We start from the raw sequence: 24,911 nt of genomic DNA on the forward strand, positions 1-24,911 counted from the left end.
TCATTGCATCGGAAGAAAAAAATCGGGACAGCAAAAGTTGGTAAAAAAGTAAATATTTTTTCATACAATGATTTCATACATTGATGATGAAATTCAAGAGAATGTACCTAATGTCATAAATTTCAAGATATCGAAAATAAAATAATCATTATTGATTTATGACGAATGGATCATTGTCCTAGCTGTATTATAGCATTTTAGTAACTAGTGGACTTAGAAGGTATACCTAGTTTGAATTAAAACACTGTATTTCTTCTTCGTATTTTTGGTAGTAGGTATTTTTGTAATTTTTTTTTGAAGAAAAACACAAGTTTGTATTGCAAAGCATCACTATTAAAAAAAAAAATTTGAACAACCCTCGAAGCAGTTTACCATACCTCAGCACGTTATGCCAGCATGGAATGGTGCCAAGAATGATCATTGCATGTTTTAGGTTAACAACGTTTATACTACGCGTACTTATGCTAATATTTAAAGGATATAAAGAATGTAAATGCTTGAGAACAAAGGTTTTATTCATTTTGTCAAGGATCCGCAACTAGTAGCTAAACATTTATGTCCATAATTTACTTTTAAAACTATATTATATATTTTCATTCTCTGCCATCAACAAACATTAGGTAATTTACACCCTGCTATCCTATTTACGATTCCATCATACATTTAAAGTATAAAAATAGTGTAGTGTGTAATTTTTTATTAGTCAGGCTTATAATAGTAATATTTCCAACTAAAAACCGGCCAAGTGCGAGTTGGACTCGCGCACCAAGGGTTCTCGTAAAACATTTTTAAATATATTAAAAAAAACAAACCTAACAATTTTATCACGGAACTCTAATCTTGAGTTGCATTGATAAGATAAATAATAATGATTACTTTTTTTAATAATAATTATAAATATATAAACAAAATTGCTATCAAACATCAAAAAAAAAAACCAATCCCTTTACAACCTCTCGCACTGCCAAGGGTAGAGATCTCTTATAGAGATAAGGGCTTCCCTGTCCACTTTTTCTTTCTTTTTATTTTTATTGTTACAACTTTTTGATACAATTAATAAAAATAAATAGAAAAAAGGGAATAAGTAGATTATCATATTTTTATGTTTGGGCATTAGATAGCTACCCATTGTGCATTCATTGCTATAATAGGTATTATCCATACCTACTACTATAATGATAAATGCGAAAGTTTCTGTCTGCCTGCTGGCTTTTTTTTTATTTATTTTTTATTTAAACCAAAGTACCTATAGTTTTACATATTGTTTCCACTTGACATTCTGAAACTCTCTTGAGTTTATATGGATGTTGCTTTTCATGGTCCATTCGATAGCTTGCATTGCGGGAAAGGACATAGACTATTTTTATTCCGGAAAAGCAAAGAGTTCCTACGGTAATTTGAAAATCTAAATTAACGCGGACAAAGTCGTAGCTATAATTCAGTTTTTATTTAAATACATATAATTATCTAAAAATCCCCGCCCCGCCTAAACCAAATTTCGCAAAGGAGTTCCCTTTAGGTTAATTTTCCAATATTTCCACGGCATCACACTAATATTATAAAGGCGAAAGTTTGTATGTGTGTGTGTGTGTGTGTGTGTGTGTATGTTTGTTACTCCTTCACGCAAAAAATACTGGACGGATTTGGCTGAAATTCGGAATGGAGATAGATAATATCCTGGATTAGCATTAGAATCTCAAAGCAAAAGGTTGCACAATTCAAGTCAAGGTGCTAGGTAAGAACCAGCCGTGTAAACACTTCGGTGCCGGCGAAGGGGTAGTGAAGCACGCTCGCGCCAGCTCGGTCAGTGTGGCCGCGTCAAGCACCAGCAGGCCCGTTGCGCATTCATCTGTACCAAACACCAGGGCGCAGATTACTACACCTTCGTCTTCCTCCTGTAGAAAAAAAGCAAAATGCCGATGTTGTATTTTTTAAGGTTCCGACCCGAAGAGTGCCAAAGTGAACCAACATTGAGCTGTAACTACGTAGATATATCAGTCAGTTAATTTCTTCTATATTTACTAGATAATGCCCGTGACTTCGCGTGGACTTAGTTTTTTAATCCTGTGGAAACGTTTTTGTTTCCCGGGGTAAAAAGTAGCCTATGTAGGTACATCTCCGGAATGCAAGTTATCATTGCGTCTAAGTCGGTTTATCGGATGGGCCGTGAAAGTAGAAAAGTAACAGACACACAAATAGACACACTTTTGTATTTATAATATTAGTATTTAGATATATTTAGATAACTGCACAAATTTTCGAATTTTTTATGTTCACTTAATCATTTTTAATCAAATAATCGGTCACAATCTTATTGACGTCTACTGTTAAGTATGCCTGCAAATTATTATCAACTGTAATAACTAAGTAATATAAGATATGGCATTGTATTTCATTCGCGGTATAAGCTTGCGCTTGACTACAAACAATAATTACATGATAGTCTGTGATTTAAGTACATATTCGCCATCGCGATATGAACATAGGTACTCGTAATCTCGCCACTGCACTGTGCGATTGCGAGACGACTTGCTAATAATACTTATTATATAAAAGTTTGTATGTTTGTTACTCTTTCACGCCCCAGGTTTAAGTGATTAGAGTTAAAAGTAAACTTTAACCGGCTGCCATGCTACTGAGCCTTAAAGATGTTTGTAAGTAGGTATAGCCTAATTTAAAAAATATTATTATTTTGAAATGCTATCATAAGAAGAGGTAGGTAACTGTGGAATTTCGTGCTGGTTTATTCTCAGTAGAATCTCATTTCCTGTAAACATCTGCACTGTACCTTGGCATCGGGATGAGGAACGAACACAGGCTCACTGGGATAACAGTCCGTTTCCCACCACGTCTTAGCTTCACCCGATATGGTGTCTACTTTGATAATCTGGAAAATGCAGGAAAAAATCGTGTGACATAACTTAGGAAACCTTGTGTGAAATTTAACTTTCTATGGAAAACGTAAAATGAGGTGTGATATTATCAACACGATAGTACGAAATATTGTCATTTATCCGTCCGTCTGTCTATCAGCGAGCTGTACCTCATGAACATTTTGCACGATAAAATAAAAACTGTTCTATGCATAAAAATGAATAAAAATCTGTTTTAGAATATACAGGTTTAGCCCTCTCATATTATACCCCACTTGTTATAGTTACTTATATCTTATATTGGAAGTTGAAAATACTAATTATATTTTGTTTATGAATACATTTTAATTTTGTGATGTAACCACAAATTCACAGTTTTCGGATTTTTTCCTTTACTTGTAGTATATGACAGACAGGCAGGCAGACAGACAACGAAGTGACCCTTTAAGGGTTCCTTTTTTCCTTTTGAGGTACGGAAACCTAAAACGGTATAAAGTGGGGCCTAAATATTTTCAAAATTCAAAGTTAAGATTGCCTACCAACTCCAAAGCCGAATTAGTTAGTAAAATTTAAATTTGAGTTTGGACGATGGATTAACAATTTGTAAGGCAGTTGCCGAAGGTTGGGCTTTAGACTCAGGGCCTAGGCATTCTTGAGGACTTTGCATGTCCTCGATGATGAAGCCTAACGTCTGTCGGCTTTGGCCTACACACTCGTAGTTATAGAATCAGGCCCTATTCCTGAATTTTAATTAATAAAATTGAACTAAAAACTCACTAAGCCAGGATGCTCAGCATCCACATCTGAACTGATGGCGTAGAAGTATCTGTAAGGACGACCTGAAACCATAAATAATAAATTTTTTTTGAGCCATTGGCTAACTTTTTTTTTTTCATTCCCGCGATCAGCTGTTTGCAAGGTTGTCAAATTAGTTTAAGTCCTCGTAATATCTCTGTTGAACGTGGATTCCCTTACCGTTATATAAGTCATAATGTATCCTAGGGGTTTCACAGCCCAAATCCACTAGCAGTTTCGGCTGTATATACGTCAATGGAGTCGCGTCCAGACTGATCTCTAACCGTTTGGGTCTAGCGCGGAACCACTCCGCATAGTCTGCGTTGCTTTGCATTGACTGAAAATGAAAATAACTGTGTAATCTATTTTTCCTTAACTGACTTAAAAGGTAAACAAGTAGCTTCTCGCTGAAATGCGTCCCAAGCGCACCTCATAGGACCTTTACCGCGAACTGGCGGTGAAGGTCCTGGCTGGTGAAATCATGAACTTCGATTATATTGTAGAGTCCGGGCTCGTTTACACGTGCGTCCAGTTCTGCATGAATGACTTTCTGCTTTTATGGCAAAGTTTCTGTCTTATTTTCAAGGTATAGAGAGCGGGATTCTATCAAATCAGCTATTGGATCCAGCAAACGTCAAGTTCGTAATGAACGCTAATTTTAAAACACGCCCACCAGCAAATGGGATCCTACGAAAAACCGTTCCTTTAAAGAACAAGACGAGCCGTCTCTGTAACTGATTTCTCGTACTCCTTAAACATGCAACTTGCTGGATTTCTTTTCTTTCTTACTTGCAACAAATTGAACTACAGATTTTCCACCACCAGACAGATTCATAAACGATCCACTTTGCCGGTTCAAGGTGATGCCAACTGTAGTGAGTACTACTAAGTACAATAAATTTTAATATACTCAACAGTGCGCATTTTTAACATTTTATTCTTGACTATCATGGACTTATTTGACTATGTAATAAAGTTGTACTTGCATTTTATATTAGGTATCTATGTATATATCTACCTATACAAAATACTAGCGACCCGCCCCGGCTTCGCACGGGTGGACATTTATTTTTTCTATTTTCCGCCTATACGGATTCGGAAGAATCCCTCTAAGTAGTGGTAAAAGAAATTTTGAAATCGGTCCAGTAGTTTTTGAGCCTATTCAATACAAACATACAAAAATACAAAGGTCTTCTTTATAATATTAGTATAGATTTCCACGCAATTGCATGGCAAATGTAGTGATACTACATGATTGATTGATTGAAGGCTTACTTCTATAGCGTGAATGTACATAGCGTCCAGGACCTTAGCGTCTTTATAAGTACATAGATCCACAACCAGGCTGCGATCCCTCTCGTAACAGTTGATGATGTGCAAGAAGAACAGGGTGTCTGTCTGATACCGGTTGACTTCTTTACCCGTATGCCGACTTATAAGGACCACATGAGTCTGAAAAGTAATTTTTTTTAAAGAAATCCCACGGGTACTATTTTACAGGATAAAAACTCTGTTATAACCATCTTCAGGATGCCAGCTATTACTGAGTTAAGCCATTAAGGCGTGAAAGATAATAATTACATAATATAGACAGACACAGTTTCGCATATTTATAATGTTAGTATCGGACATGGAAGCTAAGATGGATAAAGAATGACTTTCCAACAACACAGAGATTCTAGTGTAGTGGTCAAGAGCTTTATTTATTTTTATATTAATTCATGATCAACCGATTTCCGCCTCAGTACTGAGTACGGGTCTCCTCTCAGAATGAGAAGGGTTTAGGCCATAGTCTGCCCGCTGGCCCAATGCGGATTTGCAGACTTCACACACCTTTGAGAACATGGAGAACTCTCAGGCATGCAGGTTTCTTCACGATGTTTTCCTTCACCGTTAAAGCAAGTGATATTTAATTGCTTAAAACGCACATAACTGAAAAGTTAGTGGTGCGTGCCCGGGATCGAACCCCCGACCTCCGATTAGGAGGCGGACGTTCTAACCACTAGGCTATCATAGCCTATTAGGTATTACCTACACATAAAATTCTAAATTATTTAATTTAGTTTGTATAGCTATGAATCAAATATTTTCAACCGATAACCAGGAACTGGACGAGGTCACCGAGAGTCGAGACTTTGATTAGGTACATTAGTACTTAAACATACGAGTACCTAATAATATAACTATGACGGCACTATTCAAACAAATATTAGCACAAACTACACTTTTTTGGCGCAGTGGCATTACAGTGTGCAGCATTTTGGGGTTCCGTGCTAGATTGTTAAAACCAGCGAGTCAGACTCGCGCATCGAGGGTTCCATACTCGGGTATTTTTTTCGACATTTTGCACGATAAATCAAAAAGTATTATGTATATAAATAAAAATCTCTTTTAGAATCTACAGGAAAGCCTTTTCATAATGCCATTTGGTATCGTTATTTTACTTTGAAAATTGAAAATACTGATTACTTGTTCATGAACACATTTGAATATTTTTTGTGATGTACCTAACCACAAATTCACGGTTTCCGGATATTTTCCTTAACTTGTGCTATAAGACTATATGAAAATCGTATCAAAATCACTAGTTTTTGAGATAAACGTGCACAGGAGCATTTATAATATTATGTACTTAGTGATAAGAAAAAATAAAAAATTGCAGAGATTATGATACCTTATGTTGAGGAAACCATTTGAGGCTCGAGGCCAGTGGCTGGTTGCTCAACTGGTTGCGGAACGTTCTGTAGAGTGACACTGATAGAGGTTGCTCCACTATCACAAAGTAATTCTCGGTTATGCCTAAAAAACGACACAGGTGTAAAGGTTACTTATGTATATGGCCATCCACATCCTAAGTCTCTCAGTCCCATTTATAGGTCGCTGTGTTTAACACCGCACGGCATAATCTCAAAGGTACAGTCAAAGGCCGTAAGTCGTGTAGCACCTTAATGATCATATTCGCGTGGCATGGTTATGCACATGCGTTAGCTAGGTGTGTGTGGTGTCTATAGAAAAAGTCATAAGTGCGACAGGTTTTTGATGCAATAGTTTAGCGGAATTGCTACTCGTTTTCTGAGGCCGACCGTACATATGTTATGTCTGCTTTGTGAGAGGATTTTATCCCGATAGCGACTAGCTAGCGACCACACTCCAGTAGTATCCAGCAACAAAGCATTCCATATGTTCTGACTGCGAGCTGGAGAGCCAGTCCCCCTCACTCCCCTCCCTCACACGCACACGCACACGAACACGCACACGCGCGCGTTCGCACGCACAGACAAACATGTACCTCGCCTTTATAATATAAGTGTGATTGCATCTGCGCGTAGCCGGGCGAGTTTTTTTTAGTTGTCGATTATACAGGAAAAGAAAAAAAGACAAGAAATTACCAAATGTATGCATGTAAGCCGGATGCATCATCCAACGTGTCTTCATGCTGCCGACTATGTGCGCTTCCTTGAACATGTCTCCTGAAAAATAGTAATAGACAAATTGTTTCAGTTGACAAGTTTTTATGAAAGGAGGAAGTTACCAGTTACCATCCATCTTCGCGAATATGGCTATACCAAAAGCTACGAGATGAGATTTAATACTTAAAGCTACTTTTTAACCCCCGACCCAAAAATAGGGGTGTTATAAGTTTGACGTGTGTATCTGTGTATCTGTTTATCTGTCTGTGGCATCGTAGCGCCTAAACGAATGAACCGATTTTAATTTAGTTCTTTTTGTTTGAAAGGTGGCTTGATCGAGAGTGTTCTTAGCTATCATCCAAGAAAATCGGTTCAGCCGTTTTAAAGTTATCAGCTTTTTTCTAGTTACTGTAACCTTTACTTGTCGGGGGTGTTATAAATTTTTAATTTACACTTGTATTAAAATAAGTATTTCAAAATTATTATCTTTACCTTTTTCTGTGAAGGGAAATTTTACAACAACGTGCCTTAAACTGCCTTTTATAATCGACATTCCGACGTTGTACACATCACCTGAAAATCAATTTAAATAAGTTTGTCTGGCCATTCAACGAGGTAACGCAGCCAGCGTTCTGGGCACCCTGCCTCGTTACAGTGATTTGGATGATATTTTTGTTTTATAATTTTTATATTTAAGTATTTTTAACATTTGTGAAAATCTGTATTATTACTTTCTGAATAAAGAAGAAATATAATCTCACAAATTATTTAAGTAAGTTTGTTAAATCTCAATAATGGCCATCCTGAAAATGATGACTTCCAGCTTAAAATTCAAAATTCTAAATATTTTTATTCAATTAGACTTTTACAAGTACTTTTAAATCGTCAAGAGCATCTACCACTGGTTCGGAATGCCTTTCCTACCAAAAAGAACCAGCAAGAAACTCGGCGGTTGCTCTTTCAAACATTTGATATACAATATTATATAAAAAAGGAGTCTGAAGTCGCACGTGACAGTCTTGTTTTATAATACGAATAAATTGCTATTCCTAGCTTAAGTAATAGGTACTTGCTTCAGTGAAATTAGACATTGTGCTTCTTCTTAAATGAAGAAGCAAAAAAATTCTTCTGCTGAAAATTCTTGGAAAACTAGTTTTTGTTATGAATATTGATATTGTTATTCTAAACTTTATCCAGTCTCTGTTAGCTTATTTTTTAGCATTTTCTATAATTGAATTTTATTGGATTAACATGCAATCTAAGTGAATTACGCTTGCGCTTACCATTGGACATCACATGCGGATGTGAAGTGTGGTTAACTAGTGCAACACACTCCATAAGGTCCTTCCTTTCCAATGTGTCCAAAGTCACTGTATCTATCCTGAAATAAAGAAAAAAAATCACAGTTCCCAGTAGTTATACAGATGAATTAAATGATTTTGTGAAACTCTTCTAAAGAAACAGCTGTATTATGAAAATTATAGAAAGTTTCGAGAACATTTCTGCAATCCTACCACGGAGCATGACATATCTTTGAAATTATGCCTTGCGGTATTAAACACAGTGACCTATTTAAATGGGACTGGGAATGAGGCTCGTTTGCAAATCGGCAGGGTGCATTACGGGCAGGTGGGGTTGACTTTGTTCACTAATATGGAATTTGGACCACTTGCACCCCAAAATGCTTAAACTTACCTATGAATGACTGGTGCCTCCGTAAAAGCATACACTTGGTCTCCGAACGGGTAGAGCGAGATCATAGCATTGTCGGATATCGAGTCGCCTGGCTTGAAAAGTGCTGCAACTCTGTAAGAAATAAATAATAATTTACACCTTAAACTTATTGTAACCTTATAGTATGTGTAACAAAAAGAAGTTGGCAGAAATATTTAAGTCCTCCTTAGAAATGCACTCTCGTGCACACTCCTCGAAACACTCCAAGGATGACAAACAAATCGTTAGACTGTAGACGGTTAAGCCGAAGGTTTGGCGTTTGAGGGCTGCTGGCATTCCTAAAGATTGCCTAGGCGCGGAGAGCAGGTGTTTTGGCTTAGGGCTAATAAATATTATGTTTCTCTCTCTCGGTTGAATTTTGGACACGACTGCCAACCTCAACAGTTAGCCAACTTATGATACTTACCTACTATAGTCCACAAGTGTCTGCGCAAACGCAGGTGTACTTTCAATTCGACATGACCGGAGAAAGATCAGGTGCAGGACCAACAAAAGGTGCTTTTTGAAGCACGGGAGTGTCACACCAACTTCCCGTAGAGAATTTACGTGGCAGAAATAACTCTTTTTTTTTAACTAAATAGGCATGCGCAAGGTATTCAATATTTTAGCAATGCGCAACATATTAAAACAAGGAAGGGAATCGCTGAATAGGAGTCCGTTGAATTTCGACCATGTAGGCGTGCAGAAACTATGCGATACCTTGCGGTCGAAGTCTAATAGTATAAAATGGCGACGTAGGAGCTCGATTAAGTGTAACTTTTTTGGCCCGACCTGAGATTCGAATCTGAGATTTCATGAGATAGCTATTTCATACAAACCTGTCGAATATGGTGTGGCAGGGGTCTGGCACGGCCTGCGTGCCGAACTCCGTGACGACGATGCGTTGCGCGGCGCGGTTGCGGTTGTACGTGTTGGAGCGCAAGAAACGACACTGGTATGTGACCCGACTATCCTGGATGCTGAACCTAAAGTATTTATAGAAATAGATTAGAATTTTGACCACCTATCTGGCGCAGTTTTAACCACTCCAATTACTTTTATACATGGCATAATATTGTATATCAAGTCTTTAAAAAGAGCAACCGCCGAGTTTCATGCTGGTTCTTCTCGGTAGGAAAGGAATTCTGAACCAGTGGTAGATAGATGCTCTTGACGATTCAAAAGTACTTGCAAAAGTCTAATTGAAGTCGGTTCTGGAACTTGGAAATTCTGTGTCTTTGTCTGGAGTCTGGTCTTGTGGAAAGTATCGGCCGTAGCTAGTCACCGCTCTATCGGCAAAGTCGTGCAGTCGCCTTAAAGCAATTTTGCATAATTCCGCATACATGGACGGGGAGATAAAAATTGCCATACCTTGCAAATTACAGGTTTTTTTTAACTCTTGTCACTAATACAAGAGGCGGCTACTACCTCTGACGTGGTGTCAGAGACGTTTGTAATATTTTTTTTTATTACAATTACAATTTTATTACAAATTACAGGTTAGTGCGCTTCCACCTTAGTCGATATGCTAGAGGCATAGGTACTTATTACATTACAAGTTTGTCCTTGACTGCAATCTCGTAGTAAGTGAGAATTGCGGTGAAAGATTGAAATGTATTTAATATGAGGCGTAGACGGTCTACGGTAGATTACGCGTAGGCCTATTGATCTTTGTAGACAGTATATTGCAGTCAAGAGCTAACTTGTCATCGTATAAAAAAATTTGGCAAGTGTGAGTCGGTCTTGCACACGAAGGTACCCATTTTAAAATTTTATTATTTGTTGTTATATAGTGGCAGTAGAAATACATACTCTGTGAAAATATCAACTCTCTACCTATAACGGTTCACGAGATACATCCCGCTGACAGACAGACGGATAGAAGGACGGAAGCACGGAAAGTGGAGGCTTATGCTAGGTAATAGAGCCCCGTTGGCACGCTTTGGGCCGGTATCCACTTAAGTGGAGAGGAGAGGAGATGTGTTCAGTCGACCAATCAGATTCATAATAGATGACGCCAAAAAATTATCACGTCATCTTTAAAAAATCTGATTGGTTTGGCTGTTCACATTTCCTCTCCGCTCCGCTTAGATGCAGACCGGATCTAAGCCCTAAAACGTAACCTAAAAAAAATTCACCTTCACATAGGTACTAACCTATGTAACAGCGCCGCACTGTCGAACAAGTGTTTGAACCTCATGAAACCAACTTTAAGCGATCCGGGCCCATTGCGAAGCAGCGTGCCGTTTAACCAAGGCGGTATTTTGCCTGGAAATATTATATTTACATAATGTAAACTTTTTACCACCAACTTTACTTATTTACCTACTACACATTATTATCCATCGCATATTCAGGAGCAAACTGATCCCTCTGAGATCTAAGTAGTAAATAAAAATTATAGGATTTATCAAACCACGACTTTTCGTGGGAACTCTTTGATTTTCTGAGGTAGAAAGTATTCCATGACTGTTTCAGAATGCTAGCGATTTCATTATTAAAATCAACCAATAGATGTCCACAGCTGGATATAAGTCTCTTTTCGGGACCTCCACGTGATACGGTCCTGCATCTCTTGAATCCAGCGGCTTCCTGCGACTCGTCTGGTCTACCAACGCCGCGCTTTCCGCCATTCTAGCAACTTGAGAGATGTTTATCAGTTTTTATGAACTAGGTATGTGCCCTGCCTATCGCCACTTCAGTTTCGCAATCCGTTCAGCTATGTCGATTACTCTAGTTCACCTATGGATCTCCTCATTTCTGATTTAGGGCAATCTCAGGGCCAACCAAAAATATTTAAGTGTAAATACACTCTACTTTTTTTTATCGTTATTATTTTCCGGGGCTTTATCACTTTGTATTAGGTCGCCCCCATGAACAAATAAATCAACTTACATTGAAATTCAATCACTACTCGAACTTTATAGGTGCCAACCATTGCCAACTGGTTCAGTCGTAAAATGATTATACTTAGGATGGAACAGACAGATAAACTTTCGCATTTATAATGTTAGGTGGAAGTGGATAATACATAGTATGGATTAGTATGAATGGATGTGGATTAATACAAAACCTGTCAATAGTCCCTCGATAGGCTCAGTCACTTCAACTTCGCAAGATCTCAGCCATACGCTACTGTCACAATTCGGGTAGTAGCCAGCCTTATGCTCCGCCATTTTTCACTAGTCAATAACCTAAAACAATATTATAATAGTATCTATTTACTTCATATCGGCCTAGGGCAAAACTCCTGCTACATCTTGATTGAGGAGTAGGAATCCGAAGGTCACTTAAGCTTCCAAAGTGTTGTCTTGGAGACGAAATTCGTGTGCAAACTTCCTTAAGAATCGGTTCAGTAGATAAATTCAAAATTCCTTTATTCAACAACTTGTGCCAGTTTTCGTAGTGACTCTACAAAGTAGAGCCGGTAAGAAACTCAGCAGTTGCTCTTGAAGAAGAAACAATTGAAAATTCATAACAGGATTTATAAACAAATTCGAACAAAAAGTGTAGGTTTACCCAAAATTAAGTGAAACTGTTTGTTGAATATGCGTTTTAAAAATGAACAGTTTGCAAAAAATATTATTTATTTTATTTACTTTTTTATAGGATAGCTTTATTTTTATAGAAATTCCCACAAAAATAGAACAAATATTACTTAAGTAATTGTGCGTAAAAAGGAAGTATGATGTACTCTTCAAATTAGAAACACGTAGCAATACAATTAATAAATTACCAGTGCCGGATTACCCTACAAGCTATTACAGACGTAACCGGTAGTGCAAACGACAAATTGGTGCGTAGCGTCCGCAGAATTCAGGTTAGGTAAACAGAAGTAGAAAAGAAATGTGAGTTTGTGACTGATGATGACTGCACCTACAAAGAGAAGTGGAACCGAGGCACAGTGTCTTTATTGATATATTTTGAAGCATTGCTCGTAGGTTTCGTTTTGCCCAAAGGTGTGTAAACATCGAGCGGATAGATATTCTATGTAGTCTGTGCCGTGTGTATATATTTTCATACATAAACGTACGAAAATCTTCACTTTTTAAAATACTGCCTATCTGGAGCTTTGCCTATCTGGAGTTTTTTTTAAATATCTTTGACTTACCATTTCTATTATCTCATGTAGAATTCTGTGGCCAGGTTAGTTAAATGGAAAAGTGCTCCTGCTCTTGACATTGGTGAAACTACAGGCAGGGGAGAGACCGCAAATTGAACTGAATTTTTTAGTCTTCGCAGTTAGGAATAGCTGCTTTAATTTTAGTACCGACGTCATACCTAAATGACCTATAGGTGTGGACGTTGTAGTGTGAAGTGAGATCCGATAATAGGGAAAAGGAATTTTCCAGGAACTCGTAATACTTATCTCATTATAATAATATAATGGCGTAAAAATGTTTAATTAACTTTATGTAAATAAATAAATAAATAAATAAAGAAAAAAGTAAATAGGACAAAATCTAAATATACGTCAAAGACGTATTACCCACGTAACTAACTATTAACGTGCTTTTATGTATTCGAAGATCTCTATTATTTACAATCATTATATGGACCGTGCACACAGCAGCGATAAAATAAAAAAAAATCGTGAAGATCAAGTGATTTATTAAGTGATTAAATATAAATTATTATTTAGAGTTTCAAAATTACTTCCTTAAAAAAAAGTATTACATGAGATACTTTTAAACAATAATGAATTTGGAGTAAATAAAAAAATTAATTGAAAAATTAATACTGAATAAAAATTAATAATTTGAAAACCTGCAATTATAATACTTCTGTATTTACTGTAGTTACTCACTTCTGGTTTACGACGGTTACAGTACTACGGTGCGTTACGGTTTACGTAAACTACTATGCCTTTCAATTGAGAAAACCATGAGCAAGGTATTTCGTAACTTGTACACCTTAGACCCAACTTACCACCAGTAACAAAAAGCTCAAGTTTGACAATAAATACACTTCAATTAGATGACTCTTTGTCTGAAACGCATATCTAATATTCGGGCACACAACTAACAAAACCGTCCGTGTTATAAGTATATGCCAAATTATGACCACCACTCACGATAGAGTAAGTTTCAGAGTAGCTTCACCATGGGTCAGTCACAAAGTCAAGTTATCCCTTACGGACGGAATATCAACAAGTGGACACGTGAACGCGTTTCACTGAAATGAGTCGATTCAGGGGCTGAGAACACCCCCCGCGACCTTCAGCAAGGCCAAACCTGCGGTCATATTGATGACGGGGAACATGAGCGGAAAGCGGAATTAATCCAGCTACTAAAATGCTATAAATACACAAGCCACAAGGGGTTTAGTGATAGGTACTTCAGGGGGTCAAGAGTCGAGACCACCCCATTCCGCCTTTCTAATAATAATATGAGCACAAAACAGTGTGGTTACACAGGATCAAAATACTTACCGTATTTGATCAGAAGTGTATCTAATCTTATTATTATTTAGCTAAAGCAATGAGTCCACCGTAGCCTTTGTAGCACCCTTATCATGTATATGTTTCTTCTGTAGGTATCTTGTTCTCCGGTCTTCTATAGTAGGTACATAATATTATATTATGTGTGCAATAAAGAAATCTAAATAAATAAATAGTGAATATTTTTCTTTAATCCGGACGTTTTTGTCGCACTGAGGTCGTTGTGCCTGGAAATAACTTCAGATTTGCCAGACAAGGGCCTAAAATCGTACTAAAATTAAGGTTAAGTTTTAGCATTTTAGGTATAAGTGCAGTAATATATTGCTAACAAAAAATGCGGAATTCGGCGGTCAAATATCAAGCAACACAGCGTGAGGGAACCTGCATGCTCCTGCATGCCTGAGAATTATTCTCCACAATGTTCTCAAAAGCGTGTGAAGTATGCGAACTCGCTACTTTTCATTCTGATGATGAATGATGATGACGATGTAGAAAAATTTAATATCTCTGTTGTTCGTTTCAAAAAAACAATTTTTTAGTGCATTGCACTTGGCTTGGTAACGTATTAGACGTGATATAGTTTTCGGCACGATCTAATGTGAAAGGTCCCTAAAACGGCGAGGCATTGAAAACGATAATTCCCGCGGCAAGTGAATGGTCATTGCTTTGAACTTCATCAATTGTCCCAGATGATCCCAAATGATTGCCTCATTACCCTGCTATTACTTCATTTATGACAAAGTTCAACCCAAACGTCTAGATTAGCGAAAAATTCACAAACAAAAATACCTATATTTTCAGTCTAGTTTCCTCATATTCGGTTTGCCTGGAAGATCGCTTTACTAAAGGCTGTTGAAAAGGTCTATAACACTATAATAAGATAACATGAAAAACATATGATATATCAGCGATATGGTATCACATGTACAGTCCTGACATTGAAGTTGCGAAGGTCAACGGATTAAAAGGCGCAACTCAGGAGCGAAAGCGTTTATTTGGCTTTTTAATTAACGAGCAAAAAACTTCGTTCAACATTAGGTAATCTTGTGCACCCACGATATTCTTAAAAACTTTGACCAACAAATCAGAAAACTAAAACTTAACCCCGACTTTTGACTCGTTTACTCGTCTGCCGTCATAATAATACTATAAGTACAATTTGTCAATATCGAATGGCAGTTCAAAAACATTCGCGCTCGCTTCGCTTGCGCTTCCATGTGTAACGATAATGTTACAGTTAGGTATACATGAAAAACTCTTTTGTTAAAAGTTCTCTTACAACTTCTATTCCTAACTTCAGTTAAGGGTCAGTCGCCTACCGTTAGTAACTTGAGCCACACAAAGTGGGAGGGTAATCCCAGAAGGGGAACCTCCCCAGCGACCGCCGCAAGGCCAAGCTGCAAGTTCACCGTCTAAATTACCAGCAAAACTGGCCCTCTTAATCCTCCCCCACCTGACCAAATTTTGGCGACGGTGGCCAATCCAACGGAGGCTTACCAACTACAGAGTTTCTATTATCGTGCACACGTGTTTGTTCAAACACGGTTTACTCTCTTATTTCCTCACTCTTATACTCCAATGTAAAGCAATACGACACGACCGAGGAGACTTCAGACCCAGGACCGATAGCTTAAATACGTGCTGTTCGAGGCAGGGAGTATAACACATCAAATTTCTAAATTCTGAGCTGCTACGGAGAATTTCACTGACAGAAAACCCCATGAGTTTTTGACCCGACGACGATACTAAATCCGGGACCTCAAGATTCACAGTTATAGATACGCTGATTACTAAGAGCTGAGATACTGGTATTAAGATGTCGAAGGGTTTTTTATTTTAAATTCTATATAGGCAAGACCACAATCACACCTGATGGAAAGTGATCATCACTTTCCAAGATGCCTATTCACTCTCGCTTTAAAGATACCCGGATTGTAATTTGTAGGAAACACAGTTCGCCAGTCGTTAGTAAATTAAACCGCTCATTGGGCAAGGATAATCCCAGAAGGGGGGACACCTCCCCAGCGACCGGGCAAGGCCAAGCTACAAGTTCATCGTCTAAATTACGAGCAGAACAGACGCTATGCATATTAATCGTACAGCTACAACTGTATAGAACCTTAGGTAAGTAATTAGGTACCTATAACCTACTTACCTTTTTATTTTTCCAAACCCGCTTCCATCTTAGACTGCATCATCACTTGCCACCAGGTGAAATTGTAGTCAAGAGCCAACTTAGCATCTGAACTAAAAAAAAAATATGGATAGAATTTTAGCCACGTCAAACGGCACTCAGATTTCCCTTTTGCCCTCAACTAAGCGATAATCTAACGGGTAAGGTTTGAATCTACGCGGCCCGAAGAACCCGGTTAACTACCCACCAAAATGAAAATATATAGCCTCAATAGCTCAATGTATAAAGGCGTGGACTGAAATCTGAAAGGTCAGCGATTCAAACCTCACCCGTTCTACTATTGTCGTATCTACCTACTCCTAGCACAAGCTTTTCGCTTAGTTGGAGGGGAAAGGGTGAACCTGGTTAATATTCTTTTTTTAATATTTATATAGGTAAATCCAATGGTTTGCTGCCTCCACGTGCTCGTTTCACATTGTCGGATAGCAATATTTTCACGTGGAATTTGTTATTCGTTTCGACTGCTTTTGTGTCAATTTTTTTTTTTCACAAAGTTTCAATTCTACTTCGTTCGTTGCCCAAACCCTTGCCTTTGTCATTGCTTTGTAAGGCTTCAACGACCGAAATCGCGTAAAACGCTATTATTAGCGTTTCTAAAATCTGACATTTGTACTAAAGAATTTACTTACTCTACCATAATATTATTATGTTTACAGTACTATCAGAGCCAATTACTATCCTCACGGTTTATCGTTGTAAAAGTTATAAATAAAACGAAGGTTTAAATTATTTTATTAGTTTCTAAATGTTTAAAAACGTTACAAAATATACACGGACTGAGATGATATTATAGATATGTAACTATTGGATTATTTTATATACTCGTAGACGTCACATGCAAAACCATTTTCTGAGAGTTTTTTTGCACTTTCTCTTTATATCTGGAGGTTTCGCGAGGATTAACATCAGAAGCAAATCTTGTACTGAAGTAGCTACTAAATGCAAAACTATTATTTGGCTCGTCGCTCTCCGCAGGGTTGGGTCACAGGACAGGGCGGGTAGTAGCGGCAAGGGCATATCTTGCACGGATGAAGGCAGTACTCGTTGCCCATCGCATAACAGCTACCCAGGTTTATCATATCTTCCAAATCGCATCTGGAATTTATTGCAAATTGTACACGTCATCAATGAAAAGAAGTCTGATCTAGAACCTGCGCAAGAGATGAATTATTATATCGATCTATTTAGTTGGTGGTACGATATTAAGCGCTATGGCGGGGTGACTGAGTATAAGTAACCGCGCATTGGTTCGTCAGCTTTTCGCTACGCGCGCTGTACCAAAGATTATTACGGAAATTCAAATAGTTCTCACGTGATTTTTAAAAACCTAAATCTACACGGAGGAAATCGCGCCCAAAAATTAAGTTTCAATTGCGTCCACTTACTTCGCGTCTTCCAAAAGTCGTTTTTCAGTTTCATTCAGAGTGGGTATAGCATACTCCTCTATGCCATGCTTGCCGACGGTGACGGGCGTGGCACAGATCGGCATGTTGTAGCATTTGCCCGGCTGATCCTGCTCCACAAGCGCGCTGTCTATGAAGGTAGGTCTCTCGAAAAGACCTGGTGGAAATATAACGACATTATTTGCATTAAATAGAGTCAAAAATTAGTTGGCGCAAGACCAAAAGTCCCTATAAAACACCTATGTCAAGCAGTGGACGTCTTTCGGTTGATAATGATGATGTGATGATGATTTCTGACGATACTCTGGTGTCGAAATGAAACATACGCAGTGTTTTATTCTAGAAGATTTGTATGATGTTGTGAGTGTGGTGCGTATTGTATTTACATGCTTGGCTGCTTGTTACTCACCAAAGTTGACTGCTCAAACAAAGGAGTGCAATGTTTTCAGGGTTCATGTAATATGACATGAAAATGATGATAATGAATGAAATGACAGATATACGCCGGTTAAGTTCAAAGTTTACACTAGAACCGTTAACTATAACTTTAGATCGAAAATCCAATTATAGGATAGGGTTAACCTTTCATAATGTTAAGCACGAATCGTGCGGTAGAGAAGCCTATGGACAGATGCCCCTGCTCGTTGTTGCTCTTCACCCGGCAGATGATGTCGTCTGCCTCTCGCACCAGACGCGTCAGGCATTCCACTTGAGTCTGGAAAATGTTTGAATTAAGATCCTACTGGTTTTCTTTCACATGTAGCCCTTATCAGGTCTTTTAGATGGATGATCTACAGCAAGTCGCTTAACAAGCTTCACAAGACCGTGTTCTGTGGCAATATGGCGTGTAGTAGATATTTTATAGGTTGAGACGATAACGACCCTACAAAACTATCTCACAGAATCTCTACCTGTGTCGTATTCCTCATACTCATTAACTACATAGTAGGTAACTAGTGGTAACTAAGTAGTAGTTCACGACAGGTCGACATGGCAATCAGGGTGGCAATCAATCACATCCACACAGCCCCTTCGCTAACCCGGTGCGGGATAGCGCAGGTGACGTGCGGGCGTGCGGGGCGTTCCCCCGCCTCATACCCCGATTGCGATCTCGACCTATCGCGTACTATATCTAGTATTATACTACTTTCAGATTCCAGGTATCTAACGTAAAAAAATCTTAGAACATTACGTGATTAAACATTGACATTGAAACCGTGAGCCTCAAGGGAAATCTGATATTTCAGTTGAATCGACGGATAACCTTCATATGAAATTACTTGTGCGTTAACTGCTTATAATGGCTAATGATATTATGAAGGTTATATTTTAGCGAAACGGTTGGTTGCTTCTACCTGTGGGAAGTTTCCAGCTTTGGCCACAGAGAAGACAGGCACTCTGGTGCATCTCCCAGTGCCGCCTACAACGGGCGTGGTGGCAGTAGATGGATCTGTTCCCGTAAACGAGCAGAACAGCTGATTGGCCCGCATTGAGTTGATAGCATTCACGCCCAGAACTTTACGCTTGTCGTATACGTTTGCCAGTTTTAGGGTCTGAAAAAAATGTACTAGGTACATGAGTTATATGGATAGATCTTCTACCAAATCTTCCACAAAAATTGTAATTCCTTCAAGCAATTAAAAATGACATTAGACCATATTGAAAACCCCGTCCGTGCAAATTTCGCGTCATATTCTTCGTAGCTCAATCGTATATTTTGCGTAGAATCGCAATCGCTTTCTAGGATCGAATGGCAAACGCATGCTGGGCATTTAAGCTAGTAAGTAAGCTAAGATGAATGCAGTTGAAGATAGATAATACGAGTAACTTATCCTATGGTATTATCAGAGATGCCAAGAAATGGCATCTAAGCTCCTAGAATGTGTATAGGACGATGAATTTTTGATCACCTTGCGTATCTCAGTGGAGCAATAATTGAAGAGCACAGTGGGAGCGCTACAATACAAGCGTAAGCTAAGGTGGATCCAAGTTGCCCCTAGCATAGGGCCCATGCTAAGCCTAGAGGACTATCAACTATTCCTCAATACCTATGGGTATGTATAGTCATGCCACTAACATCGATGCAGAGTGCAAAGTTGCAGTCAACAGGTGGTGTCTGTATCGCGATGACGGCCTGAGGACAGAACTGCGCGCAGGCGATGGCCGCCGTGCGCACGTGCTGCATGTTCTGGAAGAACAGGTCGCGGTCCAGGAGGCAGCAGCAGGGCGGCATCACGTAGTGCCCGCCGCATATTAGCACCACGTCCGAGTCCTGGATAGATTATTAATTACTAGCTGATACCCCAATTAATTTACCCAATAGTTTTAATTCAGAAAGTAATAATACAGATTTTCACAAATGTTAAAAATACTTAAATATAAAAATTATAAAACAAAAATATCATCCAAATCACTGTAACGAGGCAGGGTGCCCAGAACGCTGGCCAATTATTTTATCACTGTGCGGACACAGGTAAGGTGTAATCCGAAAGGTCGAGGTTCAAACTCCAGCTACCACAAATATGCAAGAATGGAGGGGAAAGAGGAATTATACTAGTTAGATTACCTAACGAGGTACTAAAATTATTTTAAGAGAAAAAAGATAGCCTCGTACGTAGTCTCGTGGGAGTTGTGACTGCGTGGACTGCATGCTATCTCTACATAGCTCTCTACGCTAGTGCTTGGTAAAAATTCGTATTTTTCTAAAGGATGCTGGTAGATAAAATTCCCAGCAACAACTTCTGATTATTGTTTCACCGACAAGCTCTAAATAATCGTTTTTAGCTGCTTATACATTACCATAATACGTACCTACCACCCAGCCTCGCTGAATTCGTGTTTGTTCGAGTTCATCTCGGAAACTACTTTACTGTACGGATTTTCATACGGTCATCAATAGAAAGAGGAAATTTCTAAGAAGGTTATACCTACGCAATTTATAAACATTTTGCGAAAATAAGCAACTGGTATGATAATCGTGCCGTCAAATTAGGTACTAGTATACGACAGGTCGAGATGGCAATTGGGGTATGAGGCGGGAGGACGCCCCGTGCACCCGCACGTCATCCGCACTATCCCGCACAGGGTTAGCGCAGGGGCTCTGCGAGTGTGCGGGGCGTCCCCACTCCGATCGCCATCTCGACCTGTCGCGTACTATACCTATAGTGGAACAGTTCCTCTCAAGCTACCCGTGCCATGCGAAGCTAGCTATCACACTAATATTATAAAGGAGAAAGTATGTGTGTGTGTGTGTTTGTTACTCCTTCACGCAAAAACTACTGGACGGATTGGGCTGAAATTTAGAATGGAGATAGATTATACCCTGGATTAGCACATAGGCTGCTTTTTATCCCGGAAAATCAAAGAGTTCCCACGGGAATTTTTAAAAACCTACATCCACGCGAACGAAGTCGCGGGTATCAGCTAGTCTACCATAAATAAGGAAAATACCCTACACAAAGAGCTTCCTGCAAATAGATTCTGCCCTGGTAGGCTTCCACCGTAGTGCTGGTGTCGATGTGAGCCAGGTCCGCAGCGACGCCCAGCACGTTGTGTTCCGGCTCTTCGTCGAACAGGGACAGCACCTTGATGATCTTCTGCTGCTTGAGGAACAGACACGCCATGCGGCCCACGTCGCTGCCTGCGCCTATTACTGTCACCTAAGGTTACATCATCATTTCGTCTATCAATACGAATAAAAGTAAAGACTTATGATAGACTCGTAAGAAGCGATTCGCTTCTTCGTTTCTAAAAAGAGTTAAGGAGTGCTGACTCCTCAGTAGAAGGCTGCCGCCGCGCTGACTGCTGGTATGAGACCGCCGCCGCCAGTCGCTGTTGTCTTGCAGTGAAGCCGGTGGTGAATTGAAAGTCTTTTGGATGAGGTTTTGATTTATTGACCGAATTTTACAATTATTTCTTGATAATGAGTTTAATTAAATTTATATAAAAATGATTCGCGGTATTAACGATTGCGAGGGTGAAGCGAGTTGGAGCTTCTACGCGACGCGTTCGTAGAGTTGCTTGTAGAACCGGAATGACGCTATTCCTGGGGGATGACATATTTATATGCAGCACCGCGTGGGTAGATTGGTGGGGTCGCTCTACAGTCACGTAGGCCTTGGGGCTTCTGGTATTCGTCACTAATGGATGTCTGGATTTTTGCTTATCGCTGCAGTTTTGAGTTTTTGTACATTTACGCCGTCGCGACGATGGTGCCACAGATATGGTTCCCATGCTTTGGACTGATAAGCTGTGTGTCTGCGACATGTTGCATCTTTCTAATGGTTACTTGGGAATAAGTTTATCTTTTAAAAGCTTTTAAAATGTTTTTGTTGATGTAGGTCTGTTTACAATCTATCCATTTGCGATGTCTGGTTTCTTGACTAAAGCACTAACTACAACGCACTAGCTAAAGCTATGTAGGTTAGGTAGTGCTTTCAATCTGTGCTAAGATAGATAGACAGATAGAAAAAAAAATTGAAAATTAAAAAGGTGCTTGCTTTAAAAGTTTCGCAGTTCGAAAACACATCTTTGTTCCTTCTTCACGGTTCTACCACAGAGCAGCGTGAACGTTAGCACCCCTATGTGGTCGACATTCAATTTAAGCGTTTCTGCTCAACGTTTTTAATACGAACCGCTAAGGTGTGGAATGCCTTTCCAGCGTCCGTGTTTCCCGCTACGTAGGCATAACTTGAATACCTTCAAGGCAAGAGTGAATAGGCTTCTTCTAGGCAAGCGCGCTCCTACCTCATTGCTCTGGTTCTCACTTTCTCAGGCATGATTGTCGTCAAGGGCGACTCACAATAAAAAGACATTAATAAGTACATACCTAGGTAATTAGATACAATTGCCCGGATTAGAAATTTCGGTAAATAGGTAGGTATACTAGTACCATACTAGCTACTGCTTCTGTCGAAATCCTCATTATTGAGGGTCGTAACCCTTTTTTATTAATCGGGGTTGCTTTGATTAGCAATGCGGTGGATTTTGAGACCTGCAGACTCTTCTGTCTTACCTTATGTGGCGGAACCCTCGGCACTAGGCAGTATCTATCGCACTCCTTCTCAATCTTTGCCAGGATCTCAGACGTGACGTAGTTCTGGTGGTTAGCTTTAGGAACAACCAGGCAGCTCGGCCTGGCAATGCGAATCACTCGCCCCAACATAGTGAAAGTAGTCAAGAATCGAATATTTATGGAAGCATGTGGCTTTTATGAATTGGATTTGTATTAGGTAGAATTAGTATTGCATTTCTATTTTGTACACTGGTTCTCCTATTTGTTTTTATTTAAATTTATGTTAAGTAGACATTTTGTGTTGTTTTGTGATGGAAAATGGAATGGTTTGGTTTCTTTGACAATGACCAATGACTTAAAAGAATAGTGAAGAAATCAGTCAAAACAAAAGTCAGAAATCATCAGAAATAGTGTTTTTAAAGGTTTTTATTATCTTTGCTTACAGGCTACAATTTTTTTACTGCTGCCTTTTGTGCTAGGTACCCAGCCATAGCGATATGAGTAGATATCTCCTATTACTCGTATAGCAATGGCACTACCATTGTTGGAAGAGCCAGGACCTACCTACTGTAAATGACGCCAAAACGTGTTTTTTGCCCTGACATCATTCTATGAACCGTGCTGCAAAAACTACTTATCGTGATTTTACTATCTACGTAGGTTAATCTTTAATATTGACTTCCCACGGTGCGCAATTCTATGGATTATCACACATCGCGCACAATGCGAGGACGACTTGTCTGCGCTACCACAGACGATACTCTTCCCATTGTGCGTTGGTGCGGGCTGGTCCGTGCCGTACGCGACATCACGCACCGTGTGAAGCCGGTATATTTTTTTTTCCTATTAGCCTAGGCAGGTACAATATTGTATAGGTTATTAGCAGCGTTTACCTACTCGCTGAGCTAATGTACCAATATCTTTTAGAATCTTAACTGAAGCTTATAAATATCTACTAGTGGGCCTTCTGTTTTGGGAGTAGGTTAAAAAAAGAAAACACCAATTGGAACAGACATCAAATTTAATAGATAAGTTTCGCCTATAATACAGTTTTATAATAACATTCATATTGATTATTATATTGTCTACCCAGATACAGGCATACCTTAACAGGGCTCTCTCCGTCACTCGTTTCCACTCGTTTCATACAATCGTAGTTCCAATTTCATTTGAATATTAAGCAACCAAAGTCCATGAAATTTTGCAGACATATTCTAGAAACTAATATCTGTGTCTGTGGTGTTTTAGATTTTTCTAAAAATATGTAGTTTTAAAATTACAGGGGTTCAAAGATTTGTATGTAAATTTTAAAGACCGCGTAACTTTGAAACCGAATATTTTAACAGAAATCTGGAAAACCACAGACATAGATATTAGTTTCTAGAATATGTCTGCAAAATTTCATGGACTTTGGTAGCTTAATATTCAAATGAAATTGGAACTACGATTGTATGAAACGAGTGACGGAGAGAGCCCTCTTAATTGTGTACAACACAGGAATTAAAATGACTAGAACTATTCAGATTTGAAGCCGCCCAGACAACTTTGATAATATGTATGTATTTTACAAATAGCTTACATAATTTTTTATAATTTTTATAATGTTTTACCTACACTTCAAGGAAATTTCACTTCAATCACTTCAGTACTGAGTGATCATGCATACCACAAATTTCGTCACTGGCAGCAAGCGAACTGTGGCTTAGCGGTCAGAGCGTCGGGCGCGAACCCAGAAGACGCAGGTTCGATTCCTGCCGGTACCGGAATTTTTGATATGTAAGTATTTAAAAATTATTTAGCTTACATAAAGCTTTGGCTGAGAGTTAGTGTACTGTTTTTGCTTTTGCTGTCTTTTGTTTATCTACCTATACATTGGTGATGAACTGACTGACTGACTGATTTACTGATACATTAACGCTGCTGTCTAGAAACTTAAGATTCTGCATAAGATAACCAGTGAACGACAACGCATAGAAATCTCTATCGTAGTGTGCTATCATAGAAATCTCTATCTTTACTGCTAGACTACTGGCCCATGTTTAAAAATGGGTGGGTCATATGAACCACCA

General features: G+C 38.9%; 1 protein-coding gene across 1 annotated transcript; it reads right to left on the bottom strand.

Moving 5' to 3' along the window:
- Positions 1-1,685: 1,685 nt before the first annotated feature.
- Positions 1,686-23,198, bottom strand: LOC123869456 (carotenoid isomerooxygenase-like). Its single transcript, XM_045912384.1, has 19 exons — positions 22,843-23,198; positions 21,284-21,487; positions 19,906-20,100; positions 19,184-19,381; positions 18,411-18,543; positions 17,811-17,985; positions 17,399-17,520; positions 10,948-11,059; positions 9,631-9,777; positions 8,774-8,884; positions 8,362-8,459; positions 7,571-7,651; positions 7,058-7,138; positions 6,343-6,467; positions 4,944-5,120; positions 3,849-4,005; positions 3,651-3,712; positions 2,789-2,887; positions 1,686-1,895 (listed from the first exon to the last, which is right to left on the bottom strand). Exons 1-19 carry the CDS (start codon positions 22,990-22,992, stop codon positions 1,719-1,721), a joined length of 2,604 nt encoding a protein of 867 aa, XP_045768340.1. The 5' UTR covers positions 22,993-23,198; the 3' UTR covers positions 1,686-1,718.
- Positions 23,199-24,911: the final 1,713 nt, after the last annotated feature.

This window comes from Maniola jurtina, chromosome 11 (genome assembly GCF_905333055.1).
Source record: "Maniola jurtina chromosome 11, ilManJurt1.1, whole genome shotgun sequence".
NCBI lineage: Eukaryota > Metazoa > Arthropoda > Insecta > Lepidoptera > Nymphalidae > Maniola > Maniola jurtina.

What these genes read in the sequence shown, in the direction of transcription:
- LOC123869456 (XM_045912384.1), bottom strand. Translation starts at nt 22,992, where the DNA reads ATGTTGGGGCGAGTGATTCGCATTGCCAGGCCGAGCTGCCTGGTTGTT. An exon ending in CGAGGGTTCCGCCACATAAG is followed by an intron (nt 21,488 to 22,842) that starts GTAAGACAGAAG and finishes ATGTAACCTTAG; the next exon opens with GTGACAGTAATAGGCGCAGG. An exon ending in CGTGCTTAACATTATGAAAG is followed by an intron (nt 17,986 to 18,410) that starts GTTAACCCTATC and finishes TATTTCCACCAG; the next exon opens with GTCTTTTCGAGAGACCTACC.